We start from the raw sequence: 19522 nt of genomic DNA, 5'->3' as shown, positions 1-19522 counted from the left end.
GAAAAACTACAGGAAACGTTTGACCTCTGGAATTGCAAACAAAGGCTACTGTACCAAATATTAACATTGATTTTCTCATGTGTTCGAATACTTATTATCATACAAATAAATAGTTAAACAAAATCATACAATGTGATTTCTAGATTTTTGCTTTTAGATTATGTCTCTCACAGTGGACATGCACCTATGATGACAACTTCGGACACCTCCTGATTTCTAAGTAGGAGAACTTGCAAAATAGCAGGGTGTTCAAATACTTATTTTCCTCACTGTACTCATAACATGCTGTCAGTCACTAGAATTATTATTTTGCCATGTGGGTTCCGCTTTGCCAATATATACCTTTATGCTTAATTGTCTTAGTTTGTAAGTCAATGTAAACATAAAAGCACTACAGAACCAAAAGGCCAACACCATTCTTTCCATGAACAACACTACAGGTTGAGTGCGGCCGGAGATTGAAGACTCACCTCATTTTCGTCCTGTTCGCTTAGCGTCACCTCACTGTTTGAGCGCTGTCTCAGTGGTGGGTGCACTCTCAGGCTAAATGGTGAACATCTCTCAACGCCAAACCCCCCTCCTCTAAACTCGACATCCTTCGATCGTCGTCGTGGCAACCTGGCAACCCCTCCCCGCACCAGCCCGATGTCAGATGACAAAACCGATGAGGAAACTGAAGTGGAGCAGTCATCTCCATGGTGAAAGCTGACAATTTGCCCATTTTCCAGTAGTGACTCCCTGGACTGCGCCCGGCGTGGGGGCCATTCTTTAATCCGCGCCCGCACGCCCATTTTGGGCACAGAGATGCGTGGTTGGATGGATGGGTCTGTGGGGCCAGGAGCCGGGTGGCCATTGGGCGTGTGACGAAACGCCGTGTGCTGGGGAAACCCTCCTCCTCCATCCAGGAGGTCTGAGGAGGTGCAAGTGACCCCTCTGTCTCTGTAGCTGTTCATGGCGCCCCAGGAGAGCTCAGGGCAGGGAGGCAGTGGGCTGGCATCCCATGTCACGAGGGGTGCTGGGAAAGAGGGAGAGGAGGGACCCCACACACTCTCTGCTGACTGTGCTACAGCCTACAGCGCCCAAATACATTGCTTTTAATTGGCAGGGTGGGGAAAGATTTCACTGATCCATTGTGGACCAGTTTGAGTCAGTACCGGTCGTCTTCTTCTTGGATTATTTTCAGTCTAATGCAGATCTGAGGACAGAAGGAAAAAAAATCATTCCAGCAAACCAAATTCTGAAAATTAGCATTTTTTTAAATCAGTTTATGTGACCCAAATTTACCCCAAAGGCGCAAACTAAAAAATTAGCGCTGAATTTAGAAAAGAGCAAGTCACTCAACTGTAAAACAATGAAGGCTCATTAGACAAATAGAGGGAGAAAGAGAAAGAGAGAGAGAGAGAGAAAATAAGGAGAGGGGATATGACAGAGGATTTCTTCCATTGAGGCTAATCTTCAGGAGGCTGACAAGGGATATTACACACACAGACACTTACACACACAGAGTACATGAAGGCTGAGGCCGCTCTGCTGCAGATTTAAACCCCTGAAACACTTCAGCTAATAGCATCAGACTAAAGGTAATGCAAATCCAAACAAAGGGAGTACACAGACAATTTAACGACAATTCCTATAGGAGTTTCCCTAACCCATACCTTGTCTCTTGTTTGGGAGAGTCCCACAGTCATGGTATAGCTTTAATGGGGCTGAGACAGAAGCTACTCTATTCTAATCTTCCTACAGCGTAAAGCCAAACAACAAACAACTGCAACTTTGAGATTGGGAGAGATTATTAAAGACTTCAGCAGAGACAAAAAACGTGAAGGCACAAAGTGACCCAACAACTGGAGGGGTATGGTGGGGTAAATCCAGAAATAGAGTGATTGGACAGTCAAGAAAGAGCAAGGAGGAGAGTTGTATATTGCTAAGTGAACCACAATGGCATGCTTTAATATAACAGTCACACTGCATCAAGTCTTAAAACCCACCAGGCCTGTGAAGACTCTTGCTTACTCAGAGGCCTCTTAAGTCTGCTGAGATTGAATGTGATGATTTTATAGGCATTAATGTTTTCCCTGTACAGGAAAACTCAAAGCATTTTGGTTTTATATTAATACTTTCATTGGCGATCCAAAAAGCTAAATCTATACTAGTGTTGCACTCATTGTAAAGTTCCCGCTAGCTGAATCATGGCACTCTTCTTTGGTCATCATCAGTCCAGACAAAAGATTCAAGTCATGGTCACATTTTTTTGGGGCTGTGAATGTTGTGGTTGTTAAGAGTGACCGGCTGGGAATTCATACAGGGCAAAATTATACAATGTGGTGATGACTCCAACGGATGAAACACATTATGAACACAGCAAGCAATGACAATATGCTGGCAGCGGTTCACAGACAAACGTGTGAAGACAACAAACACACTGTATCTGTATTGTAAGACTTTTCAAGGCCTATTTAATACCACATAGAATGCAATTGAACATCTGTTTCACAATCATCCCGGCCAAAGTAAGAAACTATGATGGGAATCCAGTTGGGACGATATGGTCTAAAATAAATTACTAAAAGTGGATTGATCTTGAGGTAAGCCTGTGGGCAGAAATGTCATCTAAATAAAAGAGAAATGCAGTGTGCAACACTTTTTTCCAACTTTCTACTTCCAGTGATGAGCACCTCACAACAACCCTTGGTGTGCATTACTTTTCTATATTACAATAAACATTTGTTCTCATCGTATCACGTTTGTCACTCTTGCAATTTCAGTTAGTATAATCAATTAATTTAATGCAACCTGGACCAAGATAAGTGGTGGAAAATGGATGGATTAACTAACTAGGGATGATTTAATAATCTAAACTCATTTAAATTCGGCTGTGTTTTTTTTTTTATGTATTTATTGTTTTAGCGCTTTAGCTAAATGTCTAAAATGTAAATGTGCTCAATCCATCTCCTTACCTGCTGTAGTCAAACTGCTGCGCTTCCTTTCTCCTGAATTTACTTTTTTATTCTTGGGATTCTGCCTAATCTCATTCTCTGTTTAGCTCTCCATTCTTGGATTTAAGATCCTTTATCTACATAAGTCTCTCCTCAAACTGCCAAAGTCATTCAAATATCTACACTAAATTTGCTCAGAGGGCAAACGTACGTCATCTGCATATCTACCTATTAAAATATGTTCGTTAGGGTTCAGTCTTGCCTTTTTCCCCTCTTTCTTTTCATTCCTGCATCATGATAGTCCATTGTACACTAAACACATTAAGCTTTCTGTCATTCTTTTTTAGCACCTGTTTGTCTGCATCACATGTGATTTGACCACACATTTCATGAGACCCTACTAATTGAAGCAGCTTCTTCAACGTTATGTTAAACTTTTAATTCAGATAGCCACTGACCTTTCAAATTTTACTGTGAAAATCGTATCCGTAATTAATCAGACAGAAGCGGAACACTTTTACTCTTCTGAAAAAAGCAGAATTAAATGATATAATTCAACCACGAGCAGTAGAACAGACACCCACACACAACTGTATAACAATTTGGACTCTCATCTAACCACATTAAAATCAGAGCCCTTTCACCTACGCTACTGTTTACTGGGGTTTAAAAACACTTCTCTGAATAGAAAACTAAACATTTTCAGTAGATTTAATAGCAGGCACAAAGTGCACATTAAAAACGTTTTTCTTGTGAGAACAAATATTCTTTCTCAAGCTGCCTCGGTTTCTGTGAATTGTACAAATCTCCACTCCTGGGTGGACTATCTGGTTATGAAGTCCCATTTGCATAACGTCGAGCTTTTCATTGTGTCAAGGCAGCTCACAGTGACTGTGTGTGCTTTATGATAGACGCCTTTATGAGCCCTCGCTGAATTCATTATTGGCCTCAAGACTGCATTACTCATTTACTCATAAACACACACAATACTCAATTCACAGCAAACACAATCCCACTATAGTCATACAGCCACGCACATGTATCATGTCTTTGTTTTTAGTGAACCACAGGCACTTCTGAGCCAAAGGCTTCCGCTCTTATCATGCTTTCTGACAGAGTCTTTCCTCATCCGGGAGGTCTGTCCTGTGATCCCCTCTAAGGCCCAATCCCAGATTATCCAGCCCCAGCTGCAGGAGCGGCAGAATGGCTTCATTATGTGTCAGAGGTGCCTGATGAGAGAGAGAGTGGTCTGATCTTTACAAGCGACTTCTGACAGCACACAGCCCATCAAAGAGAAATATACCCGACTACGGTTTAACAGCCAAAGAGCTGAGCCAAAGAGAGAATACAGACTGGTAATCTATATGACAAGTTAAACACCTATAAAATATGTACAATTATATAGGGGGCATATCGTTTCTATTTAATGTATTTATCATTTAACTATATTTTTTTGACAATGGTATTTCATTCTTGATATTTGGATTAGTGTGTGTGACAAAATATTGTCAACTCAAGGTCCAAGCTTTGTCGGAGCTTTCAACCAAATTTAACCGTCTTCATCAGCAAATGGATATAAAACACAACAGCCAAATGTTGTTGAGAGGGGAATTGTATCATCCCCACCTTCTTTAACCCCACAAAAAGTATGAGTGAGGTGCAATCTGTGAGGTGCAAACATCAAATTATCACCATCAAGCACTGACACAGCAAGTCTACAAATGTATAGCAACAACCAGACAATTATAAGTATTATGTTCCATTTTGAAATATTTAAAAAAGAAGTTACATCATCTGTAGGATGGGAAGAATACCAACAGAAAGTATAAGGTTACAGCTACACTGACACTATAGAGAGGAGGGGAAGAATAAACTCTGTACTAGTTAACAACCCGTTTGCTCCATTGTTTAGATCGAGGGGAGTGCAAGGAGCTATCTGCAATAAACAGTACTATACAATATGATTAACAACTACATGAAAAGGTTAAAAAGAAAACCCAAATATACTGTATTCCAGAGAAATGTGAGATCAAATACAGTAAGAATTGAGCGCACATATGAAGCTTTCGCTGATCTTGTGACTACACAAGATAAAGTGCAGACTTTTAATTACACACATATATAGTAATTATTTAGCTCTGGGATGTACCTCCCTTGTTTTGACTCTCTCTGTCTCCCCCATTCACGCTCCTTCCCTCTTCTCCCTCCACACCCGCTCCGACTTGCTCTGCATGATACAGGCTTGGCTCATTCACCACAGAAACACACGAGGCCGGTAATTACACTGGTTAGATGGTAGCCATGACAGAGTTAGCAGAGGAGTACAGCTTCCGGAGGAATGAGTGTACTATGTGGGCTGGGCTGAGTGCTCACTGATGCTGCTGCTGCTTGCTTGTATGTCGTACCGGTCAACCAGAACTGAGATCAGCATGGAGAGCTTGTCACAAATGTACAAGCATCGGCGATGAGGAGAGACAGACCTGCCATATGTTTCTGTCTCTGCCGTTGCCAAAACAGAAAGCAGTCTAACTATATCTAAGAGTAAAACGGGGATGTACAGCAGCAAAAAGAAGTCAAATGAAAAGAAGTTTAGGCAAAGACCAAAAGGTTTCTGAAAAACTACAACTGATTAAAAAAAAAAAAAAAAAAAAGACAAATTGCAAACATAAACTGCTGACATTGTGTCAAGGCATCTTAAACAGGGTCTTAAAAATCCTTATAAGTAAAACCTCCCCAGACAAAAAACATAACAACAGAAGTTACTGTGAGTGTTTAAATTAAGCAAACAATGCTGGAGAGCGAGCTAGATCATGGGCTGGTTTGAAGAACAGATGGCGGCACATAAGACTGGCAGATGGCAGACAGGAGCAGAGTAGAGCATGACACTGTGCAACGGTGCATGCAGGGACAGCACATCCAGCATTCATGCCACCTAGGCTTCAGAAGGAGCAGACAGACCAGGAGGTGCTATCAGGTCTTATGACCTCAAATCACTCAGACCTTAAAAACGTTACTGAAGATGAAGCCAGATAAAGTAATGAATTTGGAAGAGAAAAGAAACCCTAGAGGTTATTAAACTAATGACATGAGTAAATATAAAAATAACCTCAGGCCATGTGAGACAGTTTGAAAGGTGTGTACGGTTGGCAACACAGACACGTTTTTTCTGTTTAATCAGCCCCCAAAAAAAGAACAGACACATTTGAAGAACTTGGTCTTAGCTAAGAAAAAAATATTCTTAATGCCAGTCAGATACAGTGTTTTTCAAGTCTATCGCCCTTTTCTTACAGTGTAGCCGTGACACAAAGGGATCTTCTCACGGCCAGTATAGACAGGAGGAAGGATTGCAAAAAATAACAACCTTAAATTAGATATTTGAAAGACTTGCTATGTGCTCATAATGACTAGAGACTTAATGTAACAAGAAAAAATAGCTCTACAAAAACCTAAAAATAAAAGTCATCTGTGCTTTGCTAAAAGGACATAGCCTTTCAAAGGAAGTGGCAGAGATGAGGTTGCCTGGGACCATGAGTGAAGTTCAGGGACCCAGATGTTTCATTGTGCTTTGGAGTGGAAATAAAGATGTAAAAAAAATTAAAATAGAAAACACTCATTGAAATGCAATGACCATGATAAGGTGAGATACTATGGTAGACTGTGTGTAACAATGATAGTGCAAAAGTGAGAAGTGCTTGAACAGTGCAGTGGATCAGTATAAAATATTAACTTTGACTCTAAAACATAAAAATAACCTATAAACTGACTGACTGAATAAGAATAAGAACACTATGTAACAGGGAAAAAGTTCTGAGATGTAGATATTATGACCACAGTCCAGATTATGTAATTATGTAGTGTTGAAGAGCTGGATGACCCTGGGAACAAAGGACCTTCTCAACCTGTCTGCTGAGCACGATAGTGACAGAAGTCTGCCACTGAACATGCTCCTCTGTTTAATGAACGTGATGTGTAGTGGGTTGCCGCTCATTGTCCATGATCGCCAGCATCCTACGCATGGTCCGTTTTTCTGCAGTTGCTGTGAGCGACTCCAGCTCAATGGCAACAACAGAGCCAGCTTTCTTTCTTGTTCAGTCCCCAAGCGTCTCTCCCCTTAATGCTGCCTGCCCAGCGCACCACAGCATAAAACAGGACGCTGGCAATGACTGACTGGTAAAACATCCAGAGGAGCTTAATGCAGACATCGACTTCTCAGGAAGTAGAGCCGACTCTGCCCTTTTCGATACAGCGAATCTCTGTTGGCTGACCAGTTCAGTTTATTGTCCATGTGTACCCCCACGTACTTATATCTGCCGACCACCTCGACATTGACCCCTTCAATGGAGACTGGTGTCACGTATGGTTTAGATCTCCTAAAATCCACCACAAACTCCTTGGTCTTAGTTGTGTTCAGCTGCATAGAGTTGAGCCTGCACCATTGCACAAAGTCATCCACCAGGTTCCTGTACTCGTACTCCTGCCCATCCCTAATACACCCCATAATTGAAGTCTCATCCAAAAAACTTTTGCATGTGGCATGACTCAGAGTTGTAGCTTAAGTCCGAAGTGTAGAGGGTGAACAGGAATGGTGAAGGCACAGTCCCCTAAGGCGCCCCAGTGCTGCAAAACACAGTCTCTGAGAAACAGTCCATAAGCGTGACAAACTGTAGTCTCTCTGTCAGACAGTCTGTTCTCCAGGATACCAGGTGAGCATCAACCGCAGTAGGCACAAGCTTGTCTCCCAGTCTGACAGGCTGAATGGTCTTAAATGTGCTAGAGAAATCAAAGAAAATGATTCTCACAGCACCTTTCCCCTTGTCCAGATGAGATTGCGCTCTGTGCAGTAGGTAAATGACGTCATCCTCCAGGCCCACCTTCTCCTGGTATGCAAACTGGAGCCAGTCCACTGAGTGGCTGACTTTGGCCATCGCTGCAGGAGCAGGGCAATCAAACCTGTTGTAGAACTGGTTGAGCTGGTTTGCCCTCACTACATCCCCCTCCAGGGCTACTATTCTTCTTGCAGCCAGTGATTGTGTCCATGTGCTCCCAGACCTCCTTCATGCTGTTCTTCTGCAGCTTCTGCTCTACCTTCTTTCTGTAATCATCCTTTTCCTCTTTCAGCTTGACATTGAGTTCCATCTGTACGTGCCTCAGTTTCACCTGGTTCCCCTTTTTAAACAACATCTTTTTATTCAGGAGTGTTCTGACTGCACCTTATTCTCTACCGCACTATTTCACTTTAAATATGGATATTTATACTCTTTCCCATCTAGCATCTAGATATTTTTATTTGTTTTTTTTAGACGCTATATATTTATATTTATCACTCTACATGCTTTGCACACCCATACAAGCATTTATTTATTTTAATTCATAAAACGTATAACTCGACTTTTCCACTGTGTTTTTAACTGTTTCTGTGCTGTATTCCTTTAGGCTGTGAACTTTGCACGTACTTTCCTACTACAGTGTACTGTGGTATGACAAAGAAATCTTGAATGATTGTAGTAACAGCTCAATGTCTGGGCAACGGATAGTTTCCTTCACCATTACGTGTCCTTGGTTGCACCGTTTGCTGTTGACAAAGAGTGAAAGCCACCCCCCCCCCCACACTTTTGTTTTTGCCACTTTTGTTATTATGTTTTACGCATAGCAGCGGCAGCTTTTTTTCCCTTCCTGTCTTGGCGGCTGTATTGCGTTTTGCCTGTTAAACCGTGCCCGTGTTCATCATATTTAAGAATTACATTGGGCTCTTCTTATGTAAAATATGCGACTGTAATAGATGTTTGTGATTGGTCACGCTGTGCATGTGTCAAGGCATCTCTTTTATGTCAACATGTCGCTGCTGGATTAGGAAACCCTGGGTTGACTGAACTAGTTGTTAACCACCGCCGTGACACAGCTTATGCAGGATTGCGGTGGTTAGGGTTACAGAAGCCGGGTAACTGAAAGAAACCCAGGGCAGCTTGATCATGATTCATAGTACAGGCCTCTGCTTTGCCTTCTACAATAAGACTACAAATAACACCAACTTTGATTACGGGAAGGTGTTCGCGTAGGTGGACCGGCTGTGAGAAAGTGAAAATGGAACTTGTGAGCAGAAAACGTGTTGTTTGGCAGTGCTTTCAGTCAAAAGAAGGCTATTCAAGTCGAGTTACATGTTCAATTTGCAATGCCTTGTCTCGTGGTGGTGAGGACCCTAAACAATACACCGCATCGCCGCTGTTAAAACAATTGTGTATGAAACATCTGTAAGAATACGAGTTGAGCATGAAGGAATCTACAGACAGCAGCCAAAATGCAGCAACTTTAAGTACACTACTGTGTGCGTGGTTTACTTCATTAATAATGTTTTACTGTGTTAACGGACTGAAGATGGAAGCAGGATTCGGTATTTGGATTCTGCAGAATCTTAAGCAGTAAATCCGGTATTCGGCCAAACCCCAAAAATCTGGATTCGGTGTATCCCTGCCTAAAATAATAACAGTAGTAGTATTCACCACATTCTATACATGCAACGCAAACTGCATGCGATCCTGGAAGTCTGAAACTTTAGTACTAGATGAACCCCTCCATCAACAACGAAACTCTACAGGAAACTGAAAACATTGACATAGCAGGACATTGTGCTGGAAGAAAAACCACAGTCAAAGCCTCCGACTCTGGTCTATATTGAGTTAGTAAGTGTGTTTGGTTTATCTGGAGGCGACATCTCTCTTTCTCAGACTGGAGATTAACTAAGCTACAGCTCTCTCACCCTGTGGCCTGCTTTCCTCTCCACTCACTTTCCTTCCTCAGTCTTTTGCTTGAGTCTCTCCCGACCCCGCTGTCATTGTCTCCACTGATTTCTGTCTACATTATTTTGCGACTGTGTCACTTCCATCTGCCTGTCTGTATGTCAGGCTGCCGTCCCATGACACTGAGACAGCCCAGGAGGAGGGCCACACACACACACATTCCAACCAACACGTAACAAGTCTAACCATTTGCTACCAGTTAGCTCCACAAGACCCAGGCACTCGAGTCAGAACAGCGGCCATTTGTAACGTTACACCTCCGTCAACAGGTTAACAGTTAGCTAAATTTAACAGAAAAATGGGGATAAGGCGCCAAAAGGACTAATACTAACGGTAATTTAAAGATGTGGTAGCATTGGATCTGGACAGAAAGTATACCTCTGGGGGTCGGAAGGGATATGTCGCGATTCTGCCTTCTCACTTCGCGACGCAGGTTTTTGGATATAAGTGTTTGCGAATTTGGTTACATATTGCATATCATTACAACCCTAGTGCTGTTACTTATTTCGTATAGAACATTGCATTGTGGGAGTCCCTTTCAAGCTGAGACTTTGGTCGTTAGTGCAGGACTCTCAAGTGAAAGAGTATTCAGGTGACCTGCTTTTCATTATCAGTGCAAAATACAGATAAGAAAGTGCTTTATCTACAAAAAGCAGAGTGCTCACCTCTACACTGCAAAAAAAAAATCCAGGTCATCAAGTCAATTAGCTTTTAAAGTCTCTATTTTCTGATAACCAAACATCCTACACACACAGAAAACTAATGTTTGGTTTTCAGTATGACAAGTGTTCAAGTCTGTCAAGTCCACATAACCAAACCTTAGATTCAAATACAAAATACAATGTTCTGCTAAATGACAACACACACAAGAATGTGCAACATCAAATGTCCAAATGTTACCTTGAGCCTTCAGCTGTGCAGTATGCAGGTGAGGCATGTGAAGTTTGATGCCACAGTGCAGGAAGGGGAGGCTCAGTATTTTACTCTGTAAGAAAAAATAAAAGAGAAATTAAGCTCTTAATCAAAATCGATTTGACATTCAACTTCTTCATGTAAAGGCTTGCGCACCTAATTTATGGTACGTTATTAAAATGACTTTAGGATTTTGATTCACACGGGTGAAGAATTGTGTTTAATATGATGCATAATAGGTGAACACTGCCTATTGAATCAATCGGATTTGAAAAAAATCTTTTTATCTTATAATCAACACACATTTGCCATATTGTGGAGTGCTGTTTTTAACCTTTTATTTGTCACGTGTTTCTGCAGAGCACCTGTAATCGGTTCCACATTCACCGGGTCATCCCCTCGCAGACATGTCTATTGTTTGAGAGGAGTCAGAACAACGATGCCTGAGGCGGTTTCCCCGCACAGGATCTATACCGTAAATGCACACAGAATGACTTGCACACAAACACCAGGTCATGTAGGTTTTGCTGCATTTTGCATCTGCGCCTTGTTTTAATATTAGCTCAAATACTATATAACAGAACCAGAAATCTATACTGCTGACGGATTCCTTCCTTCCTCTGCACACTAAAGTCCACAGAAACAAACAATGGCTCTGATATGGTCTCCATTGACCTCAACGTCAGTTCCTCACAACCTGTCATCATCCACCTACTTCTTGGTCATGGATGGAAATACAAAGGAAGAGTGAACTTTCATTAGAGGTTAAGGGGGCCTAAGAACAGAGGGGGGAGGGATCTTCAAATACAAGAAGTACATAAAGAGAGGGGTGAAGTGGGACAAGAGGTAGGGGCGGGTGGTAATCAGCAGACATAATTTCCTGAGGGGGATGCCCACTACTGTCTAAAAAATATAGTTCTAATCAATACGGATCAATTAGGGGTCACTTACCCTGCCACTGCAAGAATAATTACACTGCCTTTAGCTGAGGGGGGCAGGGGCGGATGGGGGTCAATTATCGTGCGAGTGTATTTTCTTATAGCAAAGCGTCAGGGTCTTACGTCAACAGCGTCAGCATGGATTTATGGCTCAGGCTTCACAGGCTACTGCCCTGAAAATGAAATTAAAACGCAAGTGAGAACTTCCCAACCATGGCAGCCTTTGCAGCACAAACCCCAGGCTCAAAGTGCATTACACAGCTTTTGTGCGCCGCCACTATCACACACACTCAAGGACACATATCACTTTAGTGAAATCAAATCCAAAGTGAACACAAACTCCCAATAAAACACACACAAACAAATATGCATTTGCAGAAAATTAATAGAAAACTGAATCGATTACATTCACAGAGGGCAGTGGCAGGTAAGCCTATTACAAATGGAATGATTAGCCCCGAAGCTAAATTATGCTATGTTGTCAAGCTTTTCCCTTTAAGCTCTGAAGGAAGCCAAAGCATCAGCTCATGGAATAAAGTCGCCTTAGCCATGTCATTTCAAACGGCTCCTGCTTTCTTAATTGTTATATTTTCTTTCCACTTAAAGTTTGACAAAAAACTTTTTCATGCTATTTGATTTATTAGAATTTAAACTGAGAAACTAAGGTGTAACACACTCACTGCACCATGTTACTCACATCAACTGTCTGACACCAAATTATATTGGCATCAACAGAGGCCAGCTTGACACTTGACTTACACGTCACTTCCACAAACAAATGTGGCAAAGTGGTCAGAAGCTGGACGACATCAGGAGTTAGGCAACTCACACCGACATTGCTGACACACACACGCACGCAGCAATTCCTGAAGGACCTGCATCTCAAAACAAAATCTAGAGCAGTTTTTCAACCATTGTCCTATGTCAGCAAAACATGTATAGGAAAGATGGCGGCTCTGTAAGGACATCAACAGCTTGTCAAATCCACTGGGTCTAATGGCAGCCTAATATCACAGTGAAAAAAACAGTACTCAAAACACTGCTGAACAAGTTTGACAGAGGAATCATGAACACCAAGATGAAGACAGATGACTTCTGTAGCCTCCACAGACACCACACATCTCAACCATAGACCGTATAACACGACTGGACCCTGAGGTGAGGCAGTGGCGTGCAGCGAGCAGCAGAGCTGAATTCAGAGCAGACGTCCACACGGGCCTGGTGGACAGTCGATAGGTGTGACACTAGTTAAGTCTTGAGAGTACACTGTATATCCAGTCATTGAGTCTCTGAATCCTGCCAAACAGAATAACGGTTGCACAGCGAGTTGGCTTAATCTTTGTGTATGTCTGTGTACATAGTACAATATGTTTTCAGTACAGTAGGACTCTGAGTTCAGCATAGTTCCATACTTCAATGAATTCATCTGCTAGTGTTGTTTCAGATTAGACATGCAAATCTGTTTGCAAATTCTCTCATTGCAGTAGAAATACAACCACTGATGGGGAGAAAAAGAGAGTCAGTTTATGGCTCTGTCTTCACCATCACTGTTAAAATGGGGGTTACCGTCACAACTGTGATGCATGAATATTTCTGAGCATTTGCTGTGTCCTGTCCTATACATGTACCAAAGTTTTTTTCTTAACTTATACTGTGTGTTAGGGCTGCACAATATATCTTTTTTTTTTACCGTCATCTTAATATCAACTGGCGCAATAAAGATATCGCGAAACGTTGCAACATATCACGACAGACGCTCCTTTTTTCTGTTAGTTGGAAAAAAATATCAGTTGAAAACGGTCACTCTTTTTTTAGTGCTGCCTTTCAAATTCAATTAAATGTTCAATTTGTTCAATAAAAGAATGTTGGAAATGATTTCCTGTTTGTTGTATTTTAGCAGAATACGGAAAGCAGCAGAAATGCAGAACTGAGAACACTTTAATATCTTTTTATCGCAAGTAATATCAATATTGGCATATTCAATAACATCGCACATCACATATTTTGCTCATATCGTGCAGCCCTACTGTGTGTTGGAACAGAGCATCACAGACTGTATATTTAGTGTCCTCAGCTCTAGGAATCAGATTAATGCATGTTATGATATCTATCCATTCAACTATAGTCTGTAACCGTTTCTCCTTTCCAGGGTGACGGGGCGCTGGAGCAGATCCAGCTGACATTGGGTGAGAGACGGACAGTGAACACCTTGGACAGGTGGCCAGTCAATCACAGGTCCACATGTTATGTATGTAAACATTTTCAACTGATAACAGATTTTTACTTTTTTTTACTTTAAGTACTGCTATCTTGTCAGAGTATTTTTTTAGACATTTGTGTCAATGTCAAAAGAAATAAATTAGATACATGAAGCTATTTAAATGAAATCTTAAACGAGCAGTAGTATTATTGCTTAGTTGATGGACAGAAAATTGATGTTTGTTGTCAAAAGTAAAATAACATCGCAAACCATTGATGGACCCAGTATCTCTGTAATATTATGTAAACTGAATATGTTTTTGTTTTGGACAAAACATGCCGCTGAAAGACTGTGATGGCCTGTTTTTTTTTAACGGACAATGAAAATAATAGTTAGTTGCAGCCCCATTTTAAATATCCACTTCAAAAAGGCTGAACACGTGGCAAATGCTAACAATCATTTGACCTTTGAGTATTATCCTATTCAAGCTTGAGACTTGGAGGAATAATAATGTAGTCTAATGTCACTGTATATAAAAAATACAAAATGTATAACTTTTTTCCCTTTAACTTCAGACACTGTTTAAAATGAATCAGCAGTCCATGTTTTTATATTCTTAACATTTTACTCTGTAAGTCTGGAGTGTATAATGTGAGAACATATGCTGCAGGAGAGGGAGGCAACCCCCTGCAGAGAGGGGTGGGCAGCCCCATTCAGACTCCAACACAGGGAGGTGGGGGCCGCCACACTTTCATCCCTTTCACGACTTTCCTCTGCACGCCCCTCCGTCTTCCCCCATGATTCACACCACCTCATCTTGATGGAATTGAAATAGAGCAATGGGTGTGTTAAGAATAAATAAAAGCTTGCTTTGCCTTCTGACACGTGGCTCTGTCCTGCTGTATCGCTTCCCACTGTGAAAGTCTTCATTATGAAATAAGGATGGAGTGGGAGGGTCGCATGAGGGGAATCAGCCGGAAAAGCCGAATGAAACCAGACCGTGTGCTCTGAGCTGAGAGTTGCTCTGATCGATCAGTAGCTGATCAATGAGTGAAGATTTATTCTAAATATGAGATTAATGAGCTGCCTAATCCAATGTTCCAGTATGAACTTGCAAAGTAAGCATGCACAGTTTGCATTATCTAATAATGATCACATTATTATCTTTTAACAAGTCAACAGCCTGTTTACTGCTATCCATCAAAGTAGGCTGTAATTATCAACTCAGAGAAAGGAAAGAATCCTAAACTTGCTGTAAATACGTAGGCGTTTGTTTATTAATCATTAGCCTACTTTCCAAGAACCTTTTGATAGCACACAATATTACAATCAGTGCTTGCTTGACATAAACATCAACAATGAACTCATAATCAAACATTTCTCAATATTTAAAAGGACTGAGTGAAGTCCACTGGCTGTGTGCTTTAACTCTGGGCAACATAAGAGGAAAATAGAGTGATGAAGTCATATGCCATACACAGAGCCTCTTTTGACCAAAAACCACTTGGAAATGCTGCTTTAGCTGTTGATCGCTATGCTGGTGCTGGTTGCCATAGAAACGGGAAGGTGCACCGACGAAAAGACGTATGATGTAGGCGGCGGGCCGCAGGCAATCAGGGCACAACCCGAAGAGAGGAGCAGCAAATAATTGGACGTCGTAATCCACATAACCACCATCAGTTGGTCACTTTGGAGTCTGACACACACACACACGCACACGCACACGCACACGCACACACGCACACACGCACGCACGCACACACACACTCAAGATGCCGCAGTGGAGCTTTTGTTTATCTTTCATTTTACCTCAATGTCTGCAAAGCATTTACCCTAATGACCTCAGATCTGTTCCTTCGCCCTCTACGGATTAATCAGTCTGTCTGTGTCCCCTCGCTCTCTATCCTAACGCATGTCAGAACGGACTCTAAACTCTTCAAAGACATTAAAAACCTCAGGGCTGTAAAAGTGCAGTCATCAGCAGACATCCCGCATCTGTTACTTGGTTTTGTTTCCATAGCATAATCCAGTCGAGCAAATTCCTTGCATTTTCTATATGGCTGGTTGTCTTTGACACTATCTATGGTGAGTTAACCAGCCATATGCCAAGCTCCACAGCCAGCTGAATGGAGAGGCTTTCCAATTACATCTGTGAAGCTTGAACCTAGTGACAAAGTAAGTAAGGAGGATTAGCAAAGGTGTTTAAAGAGTAAACCTTAGTTACTTAACTGTAAGTTAAGGGGTTCAGCGTCCCCCAATCCGCCTAATACAGTTTCTGTAAATGACAATGACTTCCTAGAGAATCCAGGCCTGCATGTTGGGTACGTATCACATCTGAAAGGGGGAATCCGTCCCCACACAGACACTTTCTCAACACACAGCCATTCTCCTGGCTCATCAAGGCATATCACCAGGCGTCATGCGGCTGTCGATTACCATCTAGATTTTGTCAGGCTACCTATTGCAGGCTGCAGGAGTCAGGCCTGCGTTTTTATCTGACTGTCTAACAAACTGCCAGATGCATTCCTTTGCATTGATGTGCAGGTCAGACAAAAGACCGGGCGACCCCTTTCTGTTGAAATGAACACAGCACTGATTATTAGATCCGAACCCAGTCCCGAGGAAACCTGACAAGACTTACAGTACACGGCTGTAGATTAGAGCTGACGTGCAGGAAAATAAGTTGCAACTCAGCACTTAATACTCAGCACATTGGTCTTAATACCCATCTTTACATTGTTTAAAACCTCCTAGCAACAGCTTAGCCTACACAAACAGAACAGAAACACTGCTACTATTACTACTACTACTACTACTACTACTAATAATAATAATAATAAAGATACTTGGCTGACTGCTCACAATGCAAAAACATGTGGAAGAGAGACAATAAGGAAGCTACGAGCCCTGCGCCCTGCTTTTGACCTTGCCCTCTATCCTCATGGGTGTGTGTTTGTGTGATGTGTGCATGTTTGTGTGTGTAACGGCGGGTCCTCGGGGTGACTTACACTGCCACAGCTGTTGCAGCTCCCACAGAGACGTGTCGGGGGCAGAACAGCAGGCTACTGATGCTCCACACCGATTAACCCGAGGGTGTGCACATGGACCATCGAGGAAAAGATTCGCTCAAATGCCCATTTACACACAGACGGGGCTAGGGCTGCTTGTTTGCAGACTATTATGGTATAGCTTAAGTTTAACATTCCTTAAATAATTCCGTAATATTTTTCGTATATATAGATGGTGTTGGTTTTTACTCTGTACTGTTGCTGAATATTTTGTTATCCATTTTTAAATGATCTATTAGTTTATCCCTTGGCTTAGATAATTACCAAGCTAAACCTAAATCCAGTTTCCAGTCGTCTCACTGCACCACTGTGCTTCAAAGCAACAACGCAGTTCTGTGTTCTGGGAAACATTTTGTTTTTCTAAGCCAAATACATACTATTACTGCCCTTACCACAATATTGTTACTGAAGTGGTTGCATCTATTAGGTTAATATTACTGATTTTAAAAAATTACAAAATTATAATGCAAAATAAAAGTATCTTCAACGCTTGTACTAGCACATTTTCAGTTTGTGTACGTGTTCTACTAGCAAAACTAACACATGCTAATGATTACACCTAATACATCATTAGATAGAAATAGCAGAGCTTAATTTTTTGAGATAAAGATACCTAAATTATTCAATTACATTACATGTGTAATTTAAACTGAGTTAAGGTGTCAGAACGACGTGCTCGCCTCTACCCTGAAATCTGGCTGTGCCACGGACACCGGAGCGATCGTGGCCACAATACTTGGGAACAGCTGTGAGCATTAATAATCATCCCGGGAAAAACCAAGTGGGCTGTACTCGAGGAATCCTTCTTTAATTGTAGAAGCACAAATATCCAAAGAAAATTACCAAATTAACAAAAGTAGAGTGGTACGACGCATGGCAAAGAACCTAACAAAAACCACGGCACATAAATGTGGCACATCCGCTCCTGGTGGATTCCCAGCACCGGACCGCTGACCTCTCTCTCTGACCTGGACACTGTTCTCTGGAGCCGGCTATTCGTCGTGCTGTTGTAAAACAAGGACTTCACTGCTTGCACTAGTAAATCATAACAGACAGAACTATAGAAAAAGAATGATTATGCTATGCTCTGTCAGGAGACAGCTGGGCGAGCACGCCTGCCAGTGCACTGTTTAAATGACATTTGCTTATATAATTGGGAATAGTGTTGGATTCATGTTTGCTCACCTGTCAAGAAGCTGACAGCTCTGAAGGCAGACCGTGAGAGCAATTTAACTACAGTAAATACATCTGTCATATTTAGTCAGTATAGCACAATGGTGATTAGCTGGTTTCCCCCTTTGCACTGGAAAAAGTGAAGCTTGGGAGAACAGAGCCGTCCGATAACTGTGTGGTGGGGCAGCAACTAAAGATTAACAATTTGTAAACCTGTTTCTAAAAGCTTTCACAGCTAAGGCCCGTTTTTATTTCGGCTCCCATGTTAACAGGATAGAGCTTGCACACTGCCTGCAAAAAACGCATGCATGCATGGAAGGAAGCGTTTCCGGGCAAAAAAATAGTCATTTTGACACAAATAAAAATGAATAAATGAAATGTATGCAAATTTCAAGATTTGTGGCAAACTAAGATAAACAGTTAGATTACAAACAGACAGCTTTTGTTTTAGCATGTTTGTCAAAATTCGCCATTTAGAGAGTAGAGATGTGTTTGTGTAAACCGGGCGGTGGACGAGAGTGGAATGCCAAGATCACCGATCAGAATGAAATACATGTAAATCCATTCCACAGTCAGCCCCGGCCATCTAGCAACCATCCCGTTCAGCACTTAACTCCGGTACTAAGGACGCTAACAGCCGTTTACTGAACCGTTGGGAAACAGACCCAGACCCCTGAGTCAAACAGCGGCCACGCGTGCCCCATCTTTCGCTGTTAGCCGTCTGTACAGTTAGCTAAATTTACCAGAAAAAAACAGGATTAAGGCACCAAAAGGAGTACTAGTACGTTAAAGATGTGGTAGCACTGGATGTGGATTAGAAGGATAACCCTGGGAGTTGGAGGGGGTGTGTGGCGGGTCTGCCTTCTACCCCCGTGACACAGGCTCGTGTTGCGATTTCAGTTTTATTTCCATATCGTTATAGCCCTACTTCCTACGTGTCCATGCTTGTAGACAGGTGAGTGGTATTGATATTGTGTGTGTGTGTGTGTGTGTGTGTGTGTGTGGGGCGCGGGCATCGCTGTTCAGAATCCCACATGTAAGTAAATGTAACTCTTGTATCCAAACGACTTGTGCTTAAAGCTTCAGGCCATCCAATTATAACGACCTCTACCACATTGTGGAAATCGTTAAGATATTAAGCCATTATAAATCTCTTAGATAACAGCCCCACAGGAGCTTATGATTTACTGTAGCCATCCTAACAACACGCTACCTGAAAGCCTTTTTCTAGTCTCCCGTTTCAAAACTCCACAACCCTGTCTTTGGGCAAAAAGTCACATTGTGATATCGATGAAAATTAGCTAGCTAGGCTGTTTGTTTATCCTATGTTAGCCTTAGTTGTTTATTTCTTACATTATTTTGGTGTCTGCGTTTTCAAAGCCATCTCCAACGGTGTTATGTTTTTGGTGGAGCTGTAAATTACATTCCTCTCCGGGGAACCATCACCTTATCGTGGTGGAGAGGTTTGTGTGTCCCTATGAACCTGAGGGCTGTGTTGTCT

At 41.9% G+C, this 19522-nt stretch overlaps 1 protein-coding gene across 1 annotated transcript in view; it reads right to left on the bottom strand.

Annotated features, from left to right (window-relative positions):
* sipa1l3 (signal-induced proliferation-associated 1 like 3) overlaps positions 1 to 19522 on the bottom strand; it is a 73590-nt gene that overhangs the window by 27661 nt on the left and 26407 nt on the right. Inside the window, exons 2-3 of the mRNA XM_034867745.1 lie at positions 10631 to 10715; positions 439 to 1195 (exon numbers count right to left, since the gene is read on the bottom strand). Of these exons, the coding sequence (XP_034723636.1) occupies positions 439 to 953 (515 nt within the window). The 5' untranslated portion in view covers positions 954 to 1195; positions 10631 to 10715. The remainder of the gene's footprint in view (positions 1 to 438; positions 1196 to 10630; positions 10716 to 19522) is intronic.

Source organism: Etheostoma cragini, chromosome 3, assembly GCF_013103735.1.
Source record: "Etheostoma cragini isolate CJK2018 chromosome 3, CSU_Ecrag_1.0, whole genome shotgun sequence".
Lineage (NCBI taxonomy): Eukaryota > Metazoa > Chordata > Actinopteri > Perciformes > Percidae > Etheostoma > Etheostoma cragini.
This window is presented reverse-complemented; position numbering and strand designations above follow the sequence as displayed.